The sequence below is a fragment of the Setaria viridis genome, chromosome 4 (assembly GCF_005286985.2).
Source record: "Setaria viridis chromosome 4, Setaria_viridis_v4.0, whole genome shotgun sequence".
In the NCBI taxonomy this organism is placed as follows: Eukaryota; Viridiplantae; Streptophyta; class Magnoliopsida; order Poales; family Poaceae; genus Setaria; species Setaria viridis.
This window is the reverse complement of record NC_048266.2, coordinates 8,587,217-8,611,015: the sequence shown is the minus strand read 5'-3', so window position 1 is coordinate 8,611,015 and position 23,799 is coordinate 8,587,217. Positions and strand designations below refer to the sequence as shown.

The 23,799-nt window shown below is 46.8% G+C and overlaps 2 protein-coding genes and 2 pseudogenes across 2 annotated transcripts; 1 reads left to right on the top strand and 3 right to left on the bottom strand.

The window, feature by feature from the left end:
• Positions 1-2,370: 2,370 nt before the first annotated feature.
• LOC117851778 (GDSL esterase/lipase At1g74460) lies at positions 2,371-4,098 on the bottom strand. The gene is made up of 2 exons (XM_034733677.2): positions 3,473-4,098; positions 2,371-3,376 (listed from the first exon to the last, which is right to left on the bottom strand). The coding sequence occupies exons 1-2, from the start codon at positions 3,839-3,841 to the stop codon at positions 2,678-2,680; spliced, it is 1,068 nt and encodes a 355-aa protein (XP_034589568.1). The 5' UTR covers positions 3,842-4,098; the 3' UTR covers positions 2,371-2,677.
• A 5,694-nt stretch (positions 4,099-9,792) lies between these two features.
• Positions 9,793-13,140, bottom strand: LOC117853398 (uncharacterized; annotated as a pseudogene).
• A 1,352-nt stretch (positions 13,141-14,492) lies between these two features.
• LOC117852670 (protein DMP9-like) lies at positions 14,493-15,802 on the top strand (annotated as a pseudogene).
• Positions 15,638-21,941, bottom strand: LOC117852669 (beta-1,3-galactosyltransferase GALT1). The gene is made up of 8 exons (XM_034734865.2): positions 21,376-21,941; positions 19,393-20,447; positions 18,777-19,012; positions 18,302-18,583; positions 17,718-17,846; positions 17,453-17,632; positions 16,507-16,614; positions 15,638-16,276 (listed from the first exon to the last, which is right to left on the bottom strand). Exons 2-8 carry the CDS (start codon positions 20,159-20,161, stop codon positions 16,067-16,069), a joined length of 1,914 nt encoding a protein of 637 aa, XP_034590756.1. The 5' UTR covers positions 20,162-20,447; positions 21,376-21,941; the 3' UTR covers positions 15,638-16,066.
• Positions 21,942-23,799: the final 1,858 nt, after the last annotated feature.

Genomic DNA, 23,799 nt, shown 5'->3' with positions numbered 1-23,799 from the left:
TTATTACACTAGAAAATTATATGTCATTAAACTTCCTAACATGTAACTTATGATGGGTTCTTCAACTTATGTTCTAACTCTATATTCCATCATTTACAGATCAATTGCTGTTCACATATCAACTGCTACCAGCTGTTTTTATCTCCATATCTTCTTTTCTTGTGTCATGGTCTTTAGCGGTTTCATCCAGCCACAGTTTATCAAGCACAGCCTAGTTGGCTACTAGGCTCTGTAATGTTACTGTCAAACTGCAATTCCAGTTCGTAATATTTGAATTTGGTTATTTCACAGTATGCTTTATCCTTCGATCATTTAAGTTGTCTGCCAATTTTATGCTTCAATTCTCTATATTAATTTGTATGACTGATTATTTAAGTTTTGTTTGTGAATTCTGTGTCTCAAATAGTAAATTAGATGTGCACAAATTTTAGCCATCAAATCTAAATCAGGTGCTTGTGATAATCCAGTGGCGGCAGCTGCCAAAATACTCGATTTGTCAGATTTGCCAAAACACTCGATTTGTCAGATTTGTCAGATCTGGTTGGGACTTCTATTTTCATGATAAAGTGAGCTAGCTAATCTTGTCTGTTTTTTGAGTGCCTTGTTACTGAACGGAGCACCTGATCTGTTTTTTGAGCAACTGAATTAAGCATGTTTCTTCTCCTCCTTGGCATTCCAGAACATCACACATGCATGCTCATCTCTGCAGGTCTGCGGATCTGTCCTTTTGATGATTCAACTGACATATTCTTGATCCCTTTTTCAGATATGTTGACAAAGCCGCGGGCTACATGCATCTTTCGCTTTACTTCCAGTCCCACAGGCCACTAACTAGCTATCTGCTCCACTCAATGTCATGCCATGCCCATTACTGATCTTGTCAGCAGCAAGTGACATGGATTTTTAGTATTGGTTTTGAACAAGGCTCATACAGTAAGTCTTCCTTCCAAGCTTTATTATAAGGTCTTCCTTCCAAGCTTGATTCTGATTGTACCCCACTCTCTCTGCGTCTACTGCAGCTCCTAGATATGATATGTGTTGTTTTTGGATGCTTGCATCTTTGTTCAGCAATTAGCAATGTGTTGACATGTCGAATATGTTGTAGCAACAAAAAATACAGTCTGCTTGGTTAAATCTTATAGGTTGTATATCTCTAGTAATTTTACTGTATGGCTTGCATAAGAGTATTGGTTTTTTGGAGCATTTTCCACTTGTATGTCCCCGCATTGATGAGTTAAATACACTCTTCAATGTACTGTAATGTTGCCTTGGTAGATCTTACTAATTTAGTCTTGTCGATCGATCTATTGCTCTTGTTGGCACGGTAGAGTGCAATGTTCCAACTTATTGTTCATCACTTTGTTCAGAACTTTAAATTACTTGAAAAATTTTCTATTTTTAGTTTCCATGGGAATACATTTAAAATGTTTTATCTGTTGCTGATTTCCATGGGATACACATAGAAGTTGTTTTGAATGTATAATGCTAGAAGTAGTCCGAAGTTGACGTTTTGTTTGTAACTAACCTCAAATTTCTTATGATTGTGTGCTTCATATAGATTGTCGGCCTCTTGAAGTCTTTACAATGTTACCAGCAGAAAATGGTGGGACCATTGAGCTTGTTTACATGCAGGTTAGTAATTTGTTGCTGATCATTCCATTTGTTGAAGAATAACAGGCTCTTATATATAGTTCTTGGTTGTGTTTTTCAGATGTATATGCTCCTACAACTTTAGTTCCTGCACGAGATTTTTGGACACTTTAGGATGACAGTATTGTGTGTATAGATATGAACATTTTCCCAAGGGAATTATTGTTAATGTACAGGTCTGTCAGAGACCTTTGAATGGTTCAGGGGTGGTCAAAGCACTTATACGGCATCACAATTTGTAAGAGCTGGCAGGAAATGAGTACGTTAGAATTTGTACATTAGACTTTTTAAAAAATTTCTGTTAACAGACAGGAAATGAGTGCCAATTTTTTGTACTTCAGAATTTTGCGGAATGAACGTTGAACAGACAGCTTATGGGCGCCAATTTTTGTTCTTTGGAATTTTCAAAATTTTAACGTCAATAGACAGTTAATGGGGCTTGATATTTTAATTTAGCTGTAACAGCTGCCAAATTAGTCCTGCTGGACAGACAGCTCGACATAGTAGTACAGGCAAACGCGCTAGGCTACTTGTACGGGTCCTAACTGACAAAAGGCCGGTCCATTAGCTTGGTTCCCACATGTTTTGGTGGGAAATACTGGGAAGTGATCTGGGTAGTTCATCAACAATCGGATGGCTGATACATGTGACTGACGGAAATGCAACCCATTAGTCACCTGATGAGGAGACAGACCCAAAGAAATATCAAGCAGAAGCAAATGCAACGAAAAAGCATATTCTAAATTTGTTAGGTCAACTCCTGTACCAAGTCTACCTGCCCACCAAAAGCTCCGAAGTTTCCTTCCCACGCTTCCCAGCTAGGTTCATACATGACCTGCCTGCTGGACAATCTTAAATTGACCAGAGAGAGTGTACAAAATTTGTTTCTATGCTTACATCCACACACATCTGTGTAATCTGCTCCTTGCAATGAATTTACTCTCTTCAACTTATTTATACAGATAAAACACACAGCAACGCATATGCCCATTCGCTCGTCGTCGTCCATGACCCATCCGCTCGATCGCTAGCTGGACGTGCCGTTGCTGACGACGGTGATGTTGAGCTTCCTGAGCGTCTCGAGCGCGATGAGCTCGTTGGCCTTGTCCGTGGGGTGGTACTCGTCCCAGAACACGTACTTGCTCCGGTCCTTGCACAGCGTGGACAGCGGCGTGCAGGTGAGCGTGGGCCGTATCCTCCCCAGCGTGCAGCATGGCGCCCGCGAGTTGTTGAACCCGTACATGTAGGGCCGGTCGATGATGTCCTGGAAGTAGTCGTACGCCTCCCCGAACCGGAACGTCGCGTTGGGCAGCGACGCCGACAGCCGCGCCACCAGCGCGCCCGCCTGCGTGTTGAAGTTCTTGGCGAGCTTGTTCGTTGACTCCTGGCACCCGCCGGAGGAGGTCAGGTAGCGCTGCAGCGGGATGCAACCCATGGGGCCCAGCCCGAAGAAGGTGAGCCGCCGGGCGCCCAGCGCGTGGAGGAGCCTCAGCTGGGCCTCCAGGGTGCTCACCATGTGTTTCACGAAGGTGTCGCCGTTGTAGGTCCACGAGTCGGAGTAGACCGGGAGGAGGTAGTTGTTGATGAAGTCGTTGGCGCCCATGGCCACCACGTACTGGCCCTCGCCGAAGAACTTGTCCGCCGCCGCACCGCCGATCTTCTCGCGCATGAACGCCTGCGTGCCCTGGAACAGCTCGATCTGCTTGTACAGCGAGAACCTCTGGATCTGCAAACACTTTTTTGGGTTAACGGAGAACAGCCTCGCGAATATGTCGTTAAACCAAGTTTAATTTGATTCTAGATAAAAGAATGGGCGGCTTACGAAGAGGGAGGACGTCTCGTTGAGGATGCCGCCGCCGCCGGAGGCGTAGTTGACGCCGTTCTTGAAGATGGTGTCGGCGTCCAGCGAGGGGTCGAGGAACGCTGGGGGGCGCGGGAGGCCCATCTTGTCGCCGACGATGTCGGCGACGGTGCGGCCGTTGCAGAACCTGCCGTTGGGCATGCCGCGGCCGAAGTCGATGCCGTACCACGGCGTCGCGGCGCGGGCGAGGCTCTTGGTCAGGTAGTTGTTGTTGCCCACGTCCGACAGCGAGTCGCCGAAGATGAACTGCACCACGTCGCCGCGGCACAGCCCCACCAGGAGCAGCGCCACGGCAAGGGCCACGGCCAGCGGCTTCCTCTCGCGAGCCATTGCCGTCGGTTGCTGGTCGGTCTTGCAAAGGCTCTGTTTCTCGAGGTCGAGGGCGGCGATCAACTAGCGGGGAATGCCTTCTTTAAACGGTGAGGTGCGGTGATCTGCCGGCCGCCCGGCCGGTGCTACTAGTAGTTTACCGCGGCTTGACTCGATTTGCATGGGCAGGTTTGGAGGTTCGGGACGGTGATCAGTTCGTGGGTTTTGAAGCGGCGAACAGAGTGTTGGATGTGGTTTGGCGTTTGATGCACCTACCAACCTGCGAATGCTTGGGAAGGAGCTTTTGGTGGTAAGTAGAGGAGTTGGCCTAACATGAGATGGTTTACTCATTTGGTCGCTGTCAGGTAGCGTCAGCCAGGCGGTGATTTATCTGTCCTTGAGTCCTAATATGATTTCCACGAATAATCCTCTTATCAGAGAGTTTTACCATTTTCGAAAAGTGTGGATATTGCTTTTTTAGCAGAAAAGAGTTGCTATTGGTCATTGGCGAGATGGCTTATTTGAATTTTTTATCGCTAAACATGAACTTTTCGTCAAACTTTTGAATTTGAACATAATAAGTTTAGAAACACAAATACCGGTCTGTGTTGTTGTAGATTTTGATGTTTTGTTTCTACACGATGGGACTAATTTTGATCGATTGCACATGAGGAAGCGCATGCTTGAATTCCTTTTTTGAGAGGTTCTTGAATTTTTCTGTGACACAAGAACTGTTTTAAATGGTTTCCTTTTCATTTCGACAGCATGCATACAGAGAAAACCCGTTTCATGTCATATACTTTAATCCACTTGGAAGGCATGATTGATCATGATTAACTACAAATATTATGTCCTAACATATTGAGCAGCTCAAGTTTTAATTTGTCTCTGTCCTTTCTTCCTCAAGTGCAAGGCCTCTATGTTATCAATCGTCTTTTAGTTTCTGAGTTCTTACTACCCAATTGCTCACCCTAACTCTCTGCTAGTCGATTACACAAGAACAAGCATGTGTTATTGATGACTGGATGCCTTTGTTCTCTTTCCTGGAGAATGGTGACCTGTCTAATAGATGATTTACATGCATCTTGGTACTTCTATACTGTGTATATATTTACTTCACGTGAATTATCCTTATTCACACTAGCTTGCTAACCTGAGGAGGGTTTTGTTAGGTTCTTTTGTACACTGAGAATTCCATGACCCTCAACATACCGAGGCAAGGCGAGCTAGGGTTCATCGAAATGCACCTCAATATTGTGAGCCACATACCGACATACAGCAGGATTAAATAAAATTCTTTTCTGGAGTTTGAGAGCACAGACTCATGTGATTGTTAAGCAAGATAAGTAATCATCATGTCCAGACATAACACAGGGAGGCAAGAATAACTACCCAGGACATGAACCAAGCTATGTTCAAAGGTATTTGTTTTTTTACAAATCACCGACATGCTTAGTATGTGCAATATAGTGGCAGCATGTACTACCTGTAAAGTAAAACCGAATACCTCTTAATGCCCTTTGCTCAAGCTGAAGCAACCGCAATAAACTTATTTTGTCGTTGTCCGTTCCACCCTCAAATCTTATTGACTCCAGCACTTTTACATTCAGTACAAAGAATCTCGCGAAGTTAACTTGTGACTTTATCCCTTGATAGTTTTTCAACACAACTATCTTGAGGCAGATGTCAAAGCATCTGACAAGATCACAGTGCCACAAATTTTAGCACCGACTGTACTTCAGAATAGCAATTGCAATTTCATTAGGACCATCAGGAAATCTTATAATTTATTTATGAATATTCCCACCTTACCGTCTCTTGCTATCACGTGTGAAGTATCAAACAAAACTCAACCCAATCTCATTGCAGAAATTATAAAAAAAGAGAAATAATCTTACTTTAGACATAACACAAAATAAAAAAAAGGCAAGAATAGAATAACTTGCAGAAGCAAACAAATTATGGAAGCAACATAATCGTGTGTGAATTATCAAACAAAATTCGGCCCAGACTCAAAAGGTTCACTCTGAATCACAGTTAAAGAGATCAGCTTTAGACAAATCGCGGACATGACTGATACGCGGAAGAAAGTGATCGCATCTAGTACTTGTAAAGTGAAACTGCTCCAGCGGAAGCATCATATGCTGCTCTTTAATGAACTTCCTCTTGCCGCTGTGGCGACCCTCAAATCTCATCAACTCCAGCATTTTTGCACTCAACACAAAGAATGTTGCAAGGTTAAGTTGTGAGATTGTGGCTTGATACTTTCTCAACGCAACTGTCTTCAGAGGGATGCCAAGGCTTTTGATAACATCATCTTGCCACAAATCTTTGCGCTCTGACACATTATTCGTCGGAAACGACACAAGAAAAACTTTAAGGCCAAGGTTTGATACAATTGTACTATTGATGAAGCAAGAGTAGCTGAACAGTTAACACAATCAACTACCAATGAAATATTCTCACCTGGATGTACAGCTTCTCCAAGCAAGGGAAGCATTTCATCAAGTCGACGAACATATCAATGCTAAGAGAAGGGATATTAATAGCCAAATTCTTGACGCTACTCACCACCGTAACGGAGCTAGCAGCACTCAATTCCTTCATCAAACACAAAACACGACATTAGGCCATTTCTAAAAATGAAAATAATCTGAAATTTCTATATGCACATGAAAATTGCAGTAAAAGACACCAAAGAGAGATAATGCTACCTGAATTACTGCGGCCTCGGGCGTCATTTTGGAGTAGAAATCAAGATCACAAAGGCAGCCTAAGGTCTCCAGTTTGGGTGCCGATCGAGATCACTGACAGATGCGTGGCAATACGAAATTCAAGCTGGAGCAGCCTTTCAAGCAAAGGAGCGTCTTCAATGATGAGCTCCTCTGTGTAAACGCGCAGGCCGAGGCTTACGAGGCTTTGGGAGTTGATGCGAATGCAACTGAAGCGAGACCTGCCGGTGAGCAGCAGGGACTCGAGGACAGGGCATCCTGCGATGACGCCGTACAGCGCGCCCTCCGAGATCCGACGTCCTCAAGGCCAAGCTGCCGGAGCTGGGGAGGCAGAGCGCGTCGTCCGGGAAGCGGCACTTTGCTATGGTGGCAACGCGGAGGGTGGCCGAGAACCTGAAGGCGGAGGCCGGCAGCGGGAGCTCCGGCGCCGCCTCGTAGAGCCCCCCGATGTCGAACTCGAGCTCCTCGAGGCCGTCGAGCGCCGGGGACTGGAGCCAGGCGTCGACCGTGGCGGGCCGGCGGAGCAGGTGGACGACATGAGCGGAGAAGCGGCGGCCGGGCCCCGGGTGGGTGGCGAGGATACGGGTGATGAGGCTGGCGACTTCCTCCTCGTCGTAGCGGCGGCCATTGGAGGTCCCTGTGGACGAGGTTGAGCGGGGCGACATCATCATGCGACGCATCCGTCTGCGATGGCAGCGGCGTTAGGGTTTCCTCCGATTCTACCATATCAGTTGCCCCCGCGCTCATCTTCTTGGCTGCCTCCGTCTCCATGATCGGCGATTCGGCGGCTCCGATCCGGTGGTGGGCAACGCGCTTCTTGTTTTTCTTCTGTTTCGAGACGCAATGCGCGATTTCTGACAGACGGTCAAAGGGAGGTCGAGAGGGCGAAAGTACATACACCAGTTTCGGTGAAAAAAAATTCCGTGCCGGGAGGGCTGTAAACCACCCTTCGTGCAGCCCTTGCTTAGATGTCCGCCGCGTGGACTCCCACAGGATCTAATAGGAATTAGCACGCATTATCAGCTCGGCTCTCCCAAAACATAAAACATGTGCCTGGAAGTTTCTCTAGTCTCCTACGGCTCGGCTCTTTGAGTCGGCTTAGCACCGTCCTGCTCTCGTTCTAAGTCTTGACGCTGCTGGATACGTAGTCTGTTGCGACCTCCGGTAGGCTAGTGCGTGTTCGAGGCCGCGATCGGGAAGAAGGACATCTCCTGTGCACTCCACTTCCTGCAGTCCATGGACATTCACGGTGGCGGTTCCTGGTACCTCCGTGGTGCAGATCCGGTGGTCGGTGCCCGTGTCCCAGCGTCGAGACTAGGAGTTGCTCGACACCAACGGACATGTGGCTCGTCTGCTAAGGCTACCACTTCCTTGTTGACTGGTGGTTCCTAGCCTAACTTTAGCAAACACAAAAAACATCGATGGGTTGGGAGCTGGGATGCAAGAGCGAATTGCAATCAAAATTGGAACAATGGAACTTGTTGTTTCTTAGTTGTATTTGACATGGGTGTGTAGGATCTAACAAGTGGTGATTTTCATTCATATGCTAATTTATTTGATTAATGTAGTTATTTGTACGCATCTAGGATGATCTGCTTCCTTCAATTCATCATATCATCAGGATGAGACTACAGGTCCCTGCTGTGGCACATTGGGCAAGCAAAGCGGCAAGCTAACCACCTTGAGATCTTATGGCCAGGAGAACCTGCATAATTCCACAAGTTTAGAATCGGGTAGACATAGACATGAGCGTCCATTCTTGAATTCTTGAAACGAGCCTTCATGAAACATAAAGGTGTTATAGTTAATGATCTGAACTTCATTTACAGATTATCAGTTAACGTTCTACTGTATTATAGTGTTGTCACTTTCTCCTTTGAATTGCCTGACTGTACAGGTGTTCTACCCGTCCTACGCAATGCCGGCGCCTTCGGTCTGGTCAAAGTTCAGCACGTGGACCCGGAGGCAAGTCCATCTACTGCAGCCGACGAGCGGGCCTTGGATGCAGAGCGAGATGATGGCGAGGAGGAGGGCGGTAGCGTGTGGACTTCCTGAGCAAAATCGAGCATCGGGGAGCCCTGGTCGGATGGTGGCGGCGGCGGCGGCGGCGGGCCCAGCCATGTTAAGGATGAGGAACGGGGAATGACGACGAGCAGGGGAAAAGTCACAACCGCGGCTTGCAGGGTAGGGAAAAAGAGCTATGTGCAGGGGCCTGAGCCGAGCCCTGGATCGAAGGAGCCGAACGACCGAAAGCAAAGGAGACGAGGCATTGGATCTTCTCGGAAGACACGCGGCGCACATCGGGGATAGGGCTGCACGGAGGGCGCTTTGCATCCCTCCTGCACCAAATTTTTTTTCCCAGTTTCGGGCCTATTCGTGTTCGGCTCGTACTCGTGTTCGGCTATGGTTTATTTCCGTATTGGCTCGCATTGAGTTTGTTTCAAGATCGACTTGCATTATGCTTCAAGCCCAATTGTGGACTCTGGTTAGTTATGTTTGGAGCCGATAATTTTTTTTAAAAAGTATAAAGCTTATGGTGATGAAAAATTTGCGACCAACAAGATTAGCTTAAAAAATTAGAATCAGTTGGCTGTTTATAGCAAATTTGCTTATTTGCCTGCCTCCGTTTCATATACGTTCCTGGAACAGAGTTGGCCCTTGCTGCCTTTGCTGGAGAGGTGGTTTTGGGCCAAATCTGGATGAAAAACTCGGCCCTCGAATACAATTTCGTTCAGAGCCCGCAATACACTCCTGGGTCTGGGCGAGCTACTTTGCCACACAACCACACCACGCACGAGGGAATCCGCACGAGGTGTGGTAAGTTGAAGTCGCCAGTCCTATCCGACTTCCGGAAGCCAGTTGCTTATGCAGCTTCCGGTGCTTTTGGATTGGGCCAATTGCATAATTGCCCTTGTTTTCATCCTCAACTGCACGTTTGCCCCCATTTTTCGGACTTTGCATGTTTGCCCTCGTTTTTTGAAACCGAACCATACAGTTGCCCCTATTCTGTGAAACGAGGTTAACAGTGCTAAGTGAAGGATGAAAAGACAAATATGCCCTTGGCATAAATGACCCCCTATTCCATAGGGATTTGCGTATATGTATCATTTTTGGAGATTTTTGAATCAAACAACGGCATATGTTCAAGTAAATGAAATAAAATTTAGCAACCTATACACAGTACAAACCACGTGCATGTCCGTATCACATAGGCATGATAATCCATAGAAGAGATCAATATTTAAGGATAATATTTCACAATGCAATGCCCAGATCATATTTGAGCATACCAAAATAGTGGTCACTGCATGCCCGTATCGGCATATACAATAGCACATACATGTCCACGTCACATTTGATCACCAAAATAATGGCAGTACATGCCCAGATCACATATCCAGGTCTCCATGTCATATGCACATACACAGCGTAGGCCATACAAAGCATGCCAAGTACTATTATTACATGAGACGAAATAACTTGTCATTTCTAAGCATTGAAGTATGCAGCAAGCCTTGAAACACCTCTTCCTCTCCCCCTGCCAGATGGTGGTATTTCTCCTCCAACTTGACTTGTACCAGCACTTCAAAACAATGGAGTAAAAAGTCAAGTTGATCTGGCTAGTTGAACATCTTTCAATGATGAGCTCCTCTGCAAATTGTGGAGATGCTTGACACTATAAGACGGATGATCTTTCAAGCATCTCCACAATTTGCAGATCTTTCACTTCTTTCACCCACTATAGTGTCAAGCATCTCCACAATTTGCAGATCTTTCACTTCTTTCACCCAGTTGTTGAAACATTCAGAGAGGTTGTTATTGATGTAATCTACCTTGCAATGATCAGAAAATTAGCTTCTACTCCATAAGTAGGGATGATTCTCATCCAAGTATGCAATGGCTTCAGGGCACTTCTCCTGTATCCTAGCCATGTGCCAATTGAACTTCTCAATGGTGTAACTCTTGGCTGCTGGCCACATATTATAATTGAACAATGGTCCATAGTATAACTTCTTGAAATTCTTCCACAAATGCCTCATACATTCTCTATGCTCCACTCCTGGATAGACATCATCCACAGCCCCCTCAATTCCTCTGCCTGCATCTGTGCTAATAACCAAACCAATAGGTGTACCAATAGCAGCCTTCAAATTCTGGATGAACCATGTCCAGCTTTCCTTTGACTCAGTCTCAATCACTCCATAAGCAACAGGAAATAACCAATTGTGCCCGTCTATTGCAACAGCAGCCACCAACTGGCCTCTTGACCTCCCTGTTAGGTGGGTGGCATCTATTGCAATGTATGGCCTGCATCCTTCCAAAAAACCATCAATGCATGGCTTAAGAGCTAAAAAAAATCTCCTGAAACACACGTCCCCTTGATGCTTTTCTGTGTCAAACTCAACAATGCTTCCTAGCACTGATTTTGAGTAGTTCAGCTCTATATGTGGGCAGCAAGTCATAACTGTCATCCCACTTTCCAAATATCATGTCAAGAGCCTTCTCTTTGCCCCTGGAAACCTTGTCATATGGAATTTCCATAGAATACTTCTTCCTCAATGCAGCTTGCAACTCCTTTGGTCCCTTTGTTGACTTGTCCTTCAACCAATCAACAACCCTTTCAGCTACCCAGTTAATTGTGGCCATTGTATCACCACAATTGTTGACTGAACTACACTTGTGAATTGGTCCATTCTTCTTAACCTGCAGCAAAAGAAAGGATCTTTATGTCAATATACATGAAAAAAATAAAGGCACTGTAAAGGATTACTTGATATTCTAGCGTACCTTGCATCCAAGGTACTTCTTGCTGCTGGTAGATGCAAAAAATGTCCACTTGCAGCCCTCCTCTGCTCTCAAACACTTGACCCGAAAGCGTTTCTTGTCTTTCTTCACAGTACGGAAAGCATAACCATTCAATATTGCATGCTGGGTTAATGCTGATTTGCACTGTTTCACATCAGGGAATACCACACCAATGTCAAAACATGGATCATCAACATCATAAGAAAAGACAGAATTATCATCTTCGTCATCCTCATCAAATATTTCGACATCACGTTCATATTCAGGATCAGAGCAATCAGAGTCAGAAGATGCAGCCAAGTCAGTGTCATAGCTACTGTCACTTAGGGCAGCAAGTGATTCAGTGCCAGAGTAGTTGCCCTCCTCATGAACTCCAACCGGCTTGCCATCATCATGTGCACCTCTTCTCTTGCGCTTCTTGCCTTTCTTAGTGGGCTTCTCATTTGTGTTTGAGGCTGTCTCATTTGTGTTTGAGGCTCTCTAATTTATGGGCTCTCTCATATCTTGAGTGGGCTGTGATGGATCAACAGGAAGATCCAAAAGAGGAGGTGGAGTAGGAGATTGAACTACTTTGTTCCTCACTGCAGGGTGACATCTACGTTTTGTGGGTGAGAACTGTAATGGACCCTCAAAGACATTGATTTGGGTATCAATGTGCACAACTCTACTCTCTTGGTTGAGGTCAAACCACTGCAACAGATTTTCATCACTCTTAATCTCGATAGATGCATCCTCCACTGACCGCCAAAAGGAAATGTACTACTTCGAACCCCACACAGTGTTCACCAATGAAATCCACTAACTGCAGCAAGCTATAGCTATGTCTATCAACAACTTTTGCGAGAGATTGCCTCCTTTTATGTCTTTGGCCCCCCATCCGGCAAGCTCCAGTGTGAGCGAATGTTAATAACAAGCTTAAATTCACTGTGATTGAGCCTACAAATCACAGCAGTCACTACAGTAAGCACAACCTAATTACCATCCTTTCGAGTTAGCCAAATCACTCCCCCACAGTTTTTCTTCAAAAAAGTTAGCCAAATCGCCCTACAAATCGAATCGACTCAATTGCCATTACAGAAGTTGAGGATGAAGAATTTACCCATCCTGTTGAGCAATCGATTCCATGGCCACACTTTGCTTCCCGTCGCAAGCCGAGGCCGCTGAGGCCCTGCGCGCCGGCGTCCTGTGCCGGCCGTCACCCGCGTGGCAAGCCACGGTCAAGCGCCGGCCGCCGCTCGCGAGGCGCGCCGCAGCCCTGAGCCGGCCGGCCCCCGCGAGGGGAGCCGCGGCCCAGCGCCGGCCGCCACCTGGGCCCCTGCCGCCGGACGCCGCTTCGTCGTGCTTCCGCCGGCCGCCGCCGCCAGTGAGAGGAAGAGGATAAGGCAGTCACGGGAGGGCTTGGAGGGGAGAGCAGTCTGTAAGGATAAGAGGCAGGGGCACAGAAGTCATTTCCTTTTTTTCTTTTACAATCTTTTTTCTTCTGATTTTATTCGGTCACGGCTCACGGCGTCCAGAAATGGGGTAGACGGCCAATCCGGATTCAAAAAACGGGGGCAAACATGCAAAGTAAAAAAAAAAAAAAAGACAGCAAACACCCAGTTGAAGTTCGTAGTGAGAGCAGTTACGCAATTGTTGTTTTTAGATTCGTACAATAATTATTGATCGTCCGATCTAATCCTAACTTTTCTTCCTTACCATTGCCTCCCACTTCACCATACACGCCGCATCAAGCACCCATGCACCTCGCCTCCCCATGCTGCCGGGCTTCGCCGCCGTCACCATCCACGCGGCTTGAACGGAGCATCGCGGGGTGCCGCCGCCGCCCCACCGCACGGCTCGGCCACCTCTCCCATCGCCACCGCGCACTAGCTACCCACCCTCATGCGACGCCAGCTCCATTGTTGTTGCTAAAGATTTACCTCTCGAAATGTTGATCTTTATGTTGAAAAATGTTGAATCCATTTTGCTAATATGTCGAAACAAGCATCGATTTTTCAATGTAGTACTGTTTAAAAATGTTGAATTTAGTCTTTTGAATTTGTTAAACTATTTTACGAAAAATATTGAATCTATTTTTATAAAATGTTAAAATTCTGGGAGGAAGAAGAAGAGATTGATGGGTTATAGACTATAAGCGTGTGTTTGGTACCGAGGACGGGACGGGACAATCCCAAATTTGACGGTATTTGGTTGAAAGTCGCGAGGGACGGGATGGTCCCAAAAAAGGAATATGCTGTGAAGATGCGGGATGACCCCGTCCGGCCAAAACGAGCGGACGGGATCATCCCACTTCTGAGTCATCTCGCGCCGTTCTTCTCCGTCTTCGCCAGAGACTGGCGCGTGAGGGGAGTGGTGGGGGGAGGGACGAGTGGCACGGTAGGGGCCAAGGCCAGCGAGGGCGGGATCCGAGCCGGCGGTGAGATTAGGTGGCGGGGGAAGGTGGTGGAGGGTGTGGGGGCTCCATTTGGGACCTCACCTTGGTGAATCGGTGACGGGAAGGGGCAGCGCCATTGGTGGATAGGGGCGGCGGCGTTTCCTGTGCGATGGGCAGCGCGCAGGGGAAAGGCGGCACTGGCGGTGGCGGTTTGCGCAGGGAGGCGATGTCTTGGGCGGGCGAACTGGCGGCGAGGGACGGCGGCCATGGGGGCGAGCTCGAGCGGCGGCCACGGGGGTGAGCTCCGCGGCGAGTCGGCGGAGGCGGCCATGGGCGTGCGAGCTCCGCCGTGGCCAACGCGGTCGAGCTGGAGCCCTCGGCCGGCGGGAGAAGACCGAAGGAGGCCGGTGTGGTCACGTGGAGGAGGTTGGGCAGCGGCCCTGCGATGGGTCTCCATGGTCGGCGGGGAGAACTGAAAGAAAAAGAAAAAAAGAAATAGAATGGATATAGGATGACATGTGGGACCCACAAATACTGTAGCTAATGGTGTTAAAAATATCATCCATATCACCTACCTCAACCTCTCCAACCAAATACAAAACGGGACCGACCCATCCTATTTCAACCAAACACTAGACGAGACCATTTTATTCCACAAAATTAGGACGGAACCGTCCCATCCTACATTATCCCCATCCAAACACATGTTAACTATCCGGCTCGTGGAAGAGCCCCCGCTTGAAGTAGTTGTACACGCATGGGTTCGTGTTTATCTGAATTTCGAAGGGATCGGAGGGAATAGTTGGTTATCGTCATGGCATTCGAACTCGAACCCACCCAACCGCGCGCGCGCCGCACCTCTACATAGCCGGAATGCCGGATAACCCCGCGGCGAAGTTGCTCTGCACTCCCTGGGAACGTTGCTAAAAGCAGTTCCACGCTCTCCGGCCAAGAACGCGCCCCATGGACGGCAGCAACGCCACGGCCGGCGCCGTGTCCGTCGAGATCCGCGGCGGCTCGCCGCGCGGCCGCTCCGCCCCTCGCGCGCCCGCCGCGTCCCCGCCACCTCCGCCGGGCGCGGGCCGGAGGCGCTGCGCGGTGGCGAGGGGCGTCCAGAGCACGCTGGCGAGGACGTCGCTGCTAGCCAACTTCGTCCCCACGGGCACGCTCCTGGCCTTCGAGGTGGTGCTCCCGGCGGCGTCCGGCCGGGACGCTGGCTCCTGCTCCGCCGCCAGCGCCGCGATGCTCCGGGCCCTCCTCGCGCTCTGCGCCGCCTCCTGCTTCCTCCTCCACTTCACCGACAGCTTCCGCGCTCCCGACGGGAAGGTGTACTACGGCGTCGTCACGCCGCGGGGCCTGTCGTTGCTCAGGACCGGGCTCGGCGTCGAGGTGCCCCGGGACGACAGGTACCGGCTCGCCTTCGTCGACGTCGTGCACGCGTTCATGTCGGTGCTCGTCTTCGCGGCCGTCGCGCTCGCCGACAACAGGGTCTCCAGGTGCCTCCTACCCGGACACCGCAAGGAGATGGCGCGCGGTGATGGAGAGGTTCCCGCTCGTGGTGGGGGCCGTGTGCAGTGGCCTCTTCTTGGTGTTCCCCAACACCCGCTACGGCATCGGTTGCTTGGCTGCCTGAAGACAGCAGAGGCCACAGACCAGAGTACCAGACTACCAGACTACCAGACCAGAGCATGGCAGTGTAACTCTATTCAGTGCCAGTGATCAAATGGTGTCTTTGATCTTTTTATGCTTTGTATGTTTTCTTAACGCCTGTTATGTAATGTGAATATGTACTCCTTTCAAAAAACTTGGATGTGATGTAATCCTATGTTATTCAGTACCAATTTGAATATCTACAGAATGCATTATAAAGGGGACTGGCAGTGTACAACTACAAAATTTCAGGTGTGGAGTGAATTGAGAATGGACTATATAAGAGAATAGCTGTCACATAGCTTTACACCAGATGCAAAATGCATTCCTTTCAAAGAATGGTAACACTGCCTCTCAATCTATCCTAGCAACATAACCTGCCGCCGCTGTATCCTAGTAGTACATTCTCTTATATAATCACACTCTAAGCAAAGCAACACCCTCCTACCTACGCCAAAAATAGATGTGGCCTACAACACCTACAATGCGTATTTCCCTAGTTAGACTTGAAACTCTTCCAACTGTGGACAAAACGAAACTAAAAGGTATCCAAAACTTTGCTGCCTTCCAGTTCTGCTAGTCCTCTTACATGGGGCTGTGTCAAGATTGTCCTAGCACGAAGGTGTCAGTTCAGGCAACGGCCAACAGCAACCACCGTAATATGATGGACTGCTCTTAGTTCTGTTACTCTTTGCAGCATGTTCCTCGTTTTGTTTTCTGAAATTTGTCCCAGAGGCACATCATATCCCTTGGTTCTTGGTAGTGGGCAATCACATACCCGTCCTCACAGCCTTCGACCAAGATCCTCCCATCATTCTCGTACTTGACATCCAAGCCATCCTTCTTCATCTCATTTATCCATATCCCCATTGCGACATCCTCCAGCTTGAACATCTGTAAGAGCCAAGATGACAATATTGTAGTTAGTAGATGTAATTCACAATACCATGAGCACAGTGGTTTAAACCAAGAGCTGGTAAAGCCAGGCATTTTTTTAGATACTGAGTAGATCCTGATATTTTTTATGTTTGACTTTAAATGCTATCAAAACTGAAGCAACCAAACCTTTACAATTACTCCATACAACAGCACAAAAAGAAAATTTCACAGAAGTTTTGCAGTACCTTTAACTCCCCCCTCTTGTGCTTTCTGTAAACTTCCTTTGCTATATCCTTTGAAACAATGTATCCTGGGCCATGTGCCCATGGAGGATAACTCTCCTCAGGCCATTCCTAGCTCAAAGTAAAGCATTAATTACAACACTTCCACCATAGAAATGACAGGAACAGAGAAATTAAACTATTGAAAATAGCAGCAAAAGTGTATGCCTAAAAGGCAGTTGTGCTGAAGCAGAAAGTGACAAACAAGCACTAATTTGTGCTTAAACAGTATGCAGGTGATTAACCAGCTTTTATGTTGATTCTTCAATCTTCCCAGGATTAATTACTGAACACTTATGTAAGAAGCGCTTGTGGACTAATGTACATAAATTCATTCTTTCTAGCTTGCACATGAAATGTCTCCCTGTCTACTCTATGTGCTACAACTTACAAGCAATCAAGCTTCAAGCATTACCCCTTCGTTTCAGAAGCATGTGTCAATTCGCAATAGAAGGTATCTTACTTGCAGTTTAATTACATATGTTTAATATTAAAAAGAGGGAATGCAAGAGAAAGTTATGTATCTACACCTCAGCAGGCAAGCACTCTGTAGAGGTGTGTGTGATCACCTTTTCCATCCACTTTTCAATGACTAAGAAAAAAAAACTTGACCAACATAGGAGGAACTAGGTCAACTTGAGGCTAAAGCATGTCCTCTTTGCTTCAAAGTTTGAGCAATTTGGCTGCTTATTCATAGGGAACCCTAACCTCCTAATGCTGCCTATTATACAAAGCTTGAGCTGCTTAAGCGAGTGCATTGGTAGTGGTTCGATCCACCTTTTAGAACATTAGAGAAAACACATGACAGAGCAATGGTCTAAACTCTAAAGGAACAGTCTTTCATATGCCAAAATAATAACAATTGCATAATCTCTTGATATAAAAAAATATATTGTTTAACACAGCTTACCTCAGGGGTTATGTACCATTTGCTATATGGATCTCGATGAGGCTGAGAATCAGAATTGACACGACCATACAGAAGTCCATGGCTGATATTTACTCGGTCTAGAGAAGAAAGTATTTCATCCACTCGAACAAAAGCATCGTCATCTGTTTTCATCACATACTTGGCTGACAGAACATTTGTCTGTAAAGAAAAATTGCTTAGAGAATGCACACATAAGGTCAAGTGTCCTCTAAATTAAATAAAGCACATCATAGATTATACATACCCCATAGATGCAGATCGCTATGGTTTTCCAGAGAATCAGGCTATAGTAATCCACAAATGGCATCAACTGGATGTCTCCATATGTCCGTGCTTCATTCCAGAGTTCTTCATTCACCACCTCATTTTTGTGCTGTTAAAAATGGAAGGAAGATGAGTAACTCTGAAGTTGGGAGCTCTAATTCAAACTAGTAAAGGGGAGAAAAGCATAACAAATAGAAGAGTGGGTGGTAAAATCATTATGTCAAATTACTGTTCAAACACAGTACTGATGAAAGAGCATTGTGAAATCAGCAAGAACTACATAGAGAATGCCATGAACTCAGGCAGGCATACCATCAATGGAGTGGTAATTGCATGCATAAGATGTATGTGAGTAAAAATAATAATGTACTCAACATATAGTTTAGGATGTATTAACATGGATGATGCCTTCTAGTATGCTGTGGTCCTTCTATGTACATAATTTGTCTCATGCATATATTACTTCTAAGCATAGAACCATAAAAACACAATGCTGCGGCCTGCACCTACTGTATGGTCGGATTACCATGATATAGCTGTCCTCTTTCAAATTTTCATTCTTACCAGGCCAACAAAGAATCGGACTGCAACTTTTGCTGAGCGGACAGCATCATATTGCATCCAAGTTCTGCGAACTGCCATCCGGCGTTTGAAATTGTTTGCTGTAGAGAAGATCCCTATGAAAAGATCAACTGATTTATCTATGGGCACAGGTGGAGCCTTCAATGTTTCCAGGTCCATGACATGCTCAAAGTCCTCGGTTGTAGGCAGACCACTTGCTATCACAGAGAGTAATTTAATGTCTCCTGCAATTCTTACTTCACCAACAAACCCTGGTTCCAAATCCTGGAGAGATCAATGTACAAAGTGTAAAAATAATTATAAAATGAAGCACACAAAGCATATTGTGTGCATAGGTAATAAAACTAGTTTCATGTTGGTGTATATGAGATAGAAAATATTAGCATGCAGGGAAAATCATTGACCATACACTTCTATAGGATGCAAAGGCATGATGGATTACTTATGCAAGACTTACCTCTCGAAACACAAAGGAAGTGATATGTTTGCCATCTACAGTCATATGAATCCCATGTGCTCCGACGCGAAGAATTGCTACAGCAAGATATCCTTGTTTGAAGGGAAAATATTTTCTAGGTTCTGCACTCTTTTTCCTTGCAGGTGGCATGGTCGAAACATTAGAACGTAACTTAGAGGCCAAGATTTCTTTCTGGTCCTTGCCTACCATGCCACTACATTTTTCTAGATCATCCACTGTAAAACAAGAGATGGCAAAGAACCTATGTCAATCCTGAGACCAAGATTAAAAATATATTGTCACCAGACCAAAAAACATTTTGTTGAAAAAATCATAAGTGAAAAAACAAATGAACAAAAGTACATATATAGATCAAGCAGCAGGACATTTCAGATGCATTACCTCAGAGAAGTGCATAGTTACAGAAATGTATATAAAGCTAAAACACATTAAATAATATTTTCATATCGTTTGGTTTGCAAATTCCTAGCTTTGGTACTTCAACAAGTGAATATAAGTATATTGCAAGCCAATATTTTACTAGGCATTACTCATATATAATGCAATAGTGTGTTATAATGGTGCTTGCATAGCCTGAGTAAGACAAGAAGAGTACCTTTTGCACTGTCTTTAGCATCCGATTCAGAAGATGGGCAGCGGTCTTCAGAACCCCAATCATCAGCTACAGTCCATGTATTTTGGACTATCACAGGATCTTCTGTAAGTTTATCACCAAGAAGGCGGACATTATAATGAAGCGCAATGGGAGGGTCTGGTTCACCAGGAACTGCAGCTCCAGTTAACTCTATCTTAAAATTACCCAGAAGACCACCAGGAGTACCAATGATAGTTATTGAAGAGCCCTGAATCAATCCACAAGGGATCTTTAAAGCAAACCTATCCCCTAACCTCGTGGCATTCATTCTTCGGATAGAATATGGGCATTGTTTTCCTTTGTCCTTTTGTTGAGTGCTGCCATTAACAGAAGCAATTGAATCATCATATGCCAGGGCTGTATTTAGTTCTCTCCATGCAACTCCAGCTTCCTTGATTGCCTCCACTCCATCTGGTAGGATATGGGCATGAGATACTAGATCCCTCAAAAGATTCCAAGAATGCAAAGACTGTAGTTCTCTATCAGAGAGATTTCTGGTAATGGAAAGGTTGGATGCCAAGAGTTTGGTTGATATTACTTCAGAAGAGTTCTGTGGATTCTGGATTGCAGGTGGGTTTGGAACATCCAACCAATTAAGTTCTGCCGTTCTGTTTTGCTGAAAGACATACCGAAGCGAATTTTCCGCGAGTGGGCTATCCAATATCACATATCTTAACATCAAGATGATGAACAAGGATACTACGACAAAGCCACCATGCCATTTCTTCATCACTCAAAAACCTTGTGACAAGTTGGTCCGAGTTTTGCATTCACTATATCTTCACTCTAAAGCATCGCATAATCTCGGAAGAAAAAACTCAGAACAAAACCATCTGATCTGAAAGTTGAACAATTCCTGCTGAACTGTCACCCTGATGTGGTATATCCAACAACTCCTTCAAAGTAACCAAACGCTCCCAGGTGTATCCTGAAAGCTTACAACCACAAGAAAACTTGAGGTAGGTTGGTGTGCCCTACTAACCAGAAGAAGCCACCAAACAAGAATGAACTTTATCCTGTAAAGAAGAAGGTGCATGCTCATTAATGTTTTCCCACGCTGCACTTTTGAGATGTTGATTGCATAACAGCATTCATTCACGCATACAAGGCTAAGGTTTAATAACACACCATGTGTGTGTTGCAATAGGATTCCAGTCGCATATATGTGTACTTGCGTGTGTACATATCGGAATCTATCACAAATGTCAACAAAACCCACGGCTAGAGAAACTAACTAATCAGTCATGCTTCATTGCTTCAATTCGTCTGGGAACAAACTCCCAAGCAAACAAACTCTCATGCCAATACAGCATACGGGCATGCTACTGCTTCAATGGTGAAGAATTAAGGGAGACTATGAATCGCATCAAAGAAAAAATGTTCAGGAAAAATCAAATGGAGTAGGCAAATTATCACAAAATTGCAAGATCGGATTGTGACCAGCAACAACCGAGCTATATGGGTATGAGGGGTAAAAAAAATCGAGCATCCCAGTGCACGAAACAGGTGACGCTCAACCTATGCAGATCACGAGAAGCTTCAGGTACAGAATTACAAAATCACAAAACAGCGAGAAGAGAAGCAATTAGCCAATTACAGGGGCCCTAAAAAAGGCCAACTACAGGGAAAAACACCAAAATAAATTGCGAAAAATAATCAGAAATTTGACACCGCGAATCTAGCGTCAGCCCACAAACCCCACCGACGAATTTCTTTTGAAGATTTTTCTTTTAGAATAAAGGAAAGAGCACCGCTGCCTTTGGAAATGCGCAGATCACCGGCAACGAAATCTGGCGCCCGCTGCAAGCGAGATCAGGGTCAGACAGCAGCAAGCTGACGAGCACGCGCACCCCGAATTCCGCAGGAAATCGCGACGCGACAGCGGCCACCCCGCAATGCAACTCGAACCCCGCAAAGCACAAGCCCAATGCCAGAGCCACTCACCAGGAATCACCACAGCCGCCGCCGCACCCAGCTGCCCGGCCCCGCGGAGGTCCTCGCGCGCGCGCGGACCCTCCCGGCGATCCCACCACCCAGCCCACCGCCGCGGGCGCCGGAACAAGGTGGAGCTAGCGAGCAGCGAGGCTTGGAGAAGCCTCGCCAGCGACGGAGAAGGCAGGCAGGGCCGCAGGGGGATGGAGGACAGAAGCGCAGCTGCTCAGGACAGCAAGGGAAGCGAAGTCGAAGGGCGGTGTGGCCATGCGAGGATGCTGCTTCAGGTTGACGCCACGAACCGACCGACCGCGACCGGGCGAATATGAGGCGCCGTCCGGCGTCCGGTGTCGCGGGGTCGGGGTCGGGCGGGCGCTTCTTCTCCTTTTCCCTCCTCTCCTCTCCTCCTGCCGTGGCGGAGAAGAGAAGAAGAGTCGCGGTCGTGTGTGCCCGGGTGGGTGGGTTGGTGTGGTGTTGGCCGGGTCGGGTTCGCGGCGCTTGGCGGCTGCTCCAGCTTGACCTCGCGCTCGCTCGCTGCTGCGGACTGGGGAGTCCTGGGATCTGGCTCGGTGGCGGCTGCGGCGCGGCGCGGCGTGGCTCGGCGAGCGAGCGGGCGGGGTTTCTTTCTCGGTCGAGGAGCAGCGGCGGACGGGCGGGCAGACCGGGGGACCCGCGTTTGGGGGACCGAGGCTTCTTTTCTACGGCAGTCGTCTGTGCCAGTCACGCTGCGGCTGTGCCACCTCGCGTGAGAAACGGCGATGGCTCATGGCTCCGCCTTTTACCTTTTACGATGCCGGATTTGGCGGTAGAAATTTTTGGGTAGCAGCCGATTTGAACTCCGCCTATTTTAGCTCAACGTAGCAGGTCCTGACAAAGGAGCAAGATTGTGATAGGTTTGGAGAACCAACATTAAACTTAGATATTCTAATGGAGATGAAACCCAAGAGAAATCCGCTGGGGTAATCCTTTTAGCGACGTGCTAGCGTCATATTGGAACCCAGCAATGGGCAGGCTGGGTTGTCTCCCCCTTGGTGCCGTGCTGTGTCGCGATTTGGGTATGGTGTCAAGTGAGCAAGGATCGGATCGTCATTTCCTTAGTGGCAGGGTGTAGTGAAAAATGAGCAAGGGTCTTCACATCTCTCTCGATGGGTGCGAAGGGCAAGGAAGCTAGTCAAACCAACTAGGATTCGTGTAGGTAATTGGAATGTAGACTCTCTTACAGGTACGCTAAGAGAGTTAGTTAACGTAGTGACTAGGAGGCGTATAAATATCATATGCGTTCAAGAGGTTAAATGGAAGGGTCAGAAGGCGAAGGAGATGGACAATACCGGTTTCAAGCTTTGGTACACAGAGGCATATGCAAATAGAAATGGAGTGGGAGTTTTGATTGATAAGAGTCTCAAGGATAGAGTGGTGGACGTGAGAAGGCAAGGGGATAGGATTATCCTAGTTAGGCTTGTCGTTGGTGACATGGTCCTGAACGTAATTAGTGCGTATACCCCCAAGTAGGCCACGATGAGAGTGCTAAGAGGCTTTTCTGGGAAGTTTTAGATAGCCTGGTTAGAATTGTACCTTCTAGCGAGAAGCTTTTCATAGGATGAGATCTTAATGGGCATGTAGGTACAACAAGTGCAGACTTCAAGGCGGTTCAATGAGATTTTGGGTATAGTAGTAGGAATTAGGAGGGAGAGGAAGTCTTGGACTTTGCATTAGCTTTTGACTTGATGATAGCAAACACTTTCTTTAGGAAGAGATGGTTCTATTTAGTGACTTTTAGTAGTGGCCAACATTATAGCTGGATTGACTTTATCCTCATAAGAAGAAAGGATAAACGGGCATGCTTGGATTGCAAGGTGATACTAGGGGAATGTGTTGTTTCTCAACATAAGCTTGTAGTGGCGGAGTTTCATTTTCATATGTGTGCGCACAGGGATAAACAAGCTAAGATTGCAAGAATAAAGTGGTGGAAACTGAAAGAGAAGATGTCAGAGATCTTCAAGGAAAGGGTAATCAAAGAGGGTCCTTGGAAGGAAAGAGAGGACGCAAACAACATGTGGGAGAAGATGGCAAATTACATTCAGAAGGTGGCCTCGGAGGTGCTTGGAGTGACCAGGGGGGTAGAGGCGTAGATAAAGATACTTGGTGGTGGAATGAGGAAGTCGAAAGGACTTCAAAGAAATAATGCTATAGGCGCTTGTTCCATGGTAGGACTGTGGACAACATAGAGAAGTACAATGAGGCAAAGAAGATTGCAAAGCGAGCTATAAGTGTGGCAAAGGGTAGGGCGTATGAGGATCTTTACCAATGATTAGCTATGAAGGAAGGAGAGAAGAACATCTATAGGATGGCTAAGGTTTGTGAGAGAAAGACGAGGGACTTCAACCAAGTTAAGTGCATTAAGGATGAAATGGAGAACATCCTGGTAAAGGAGGATGA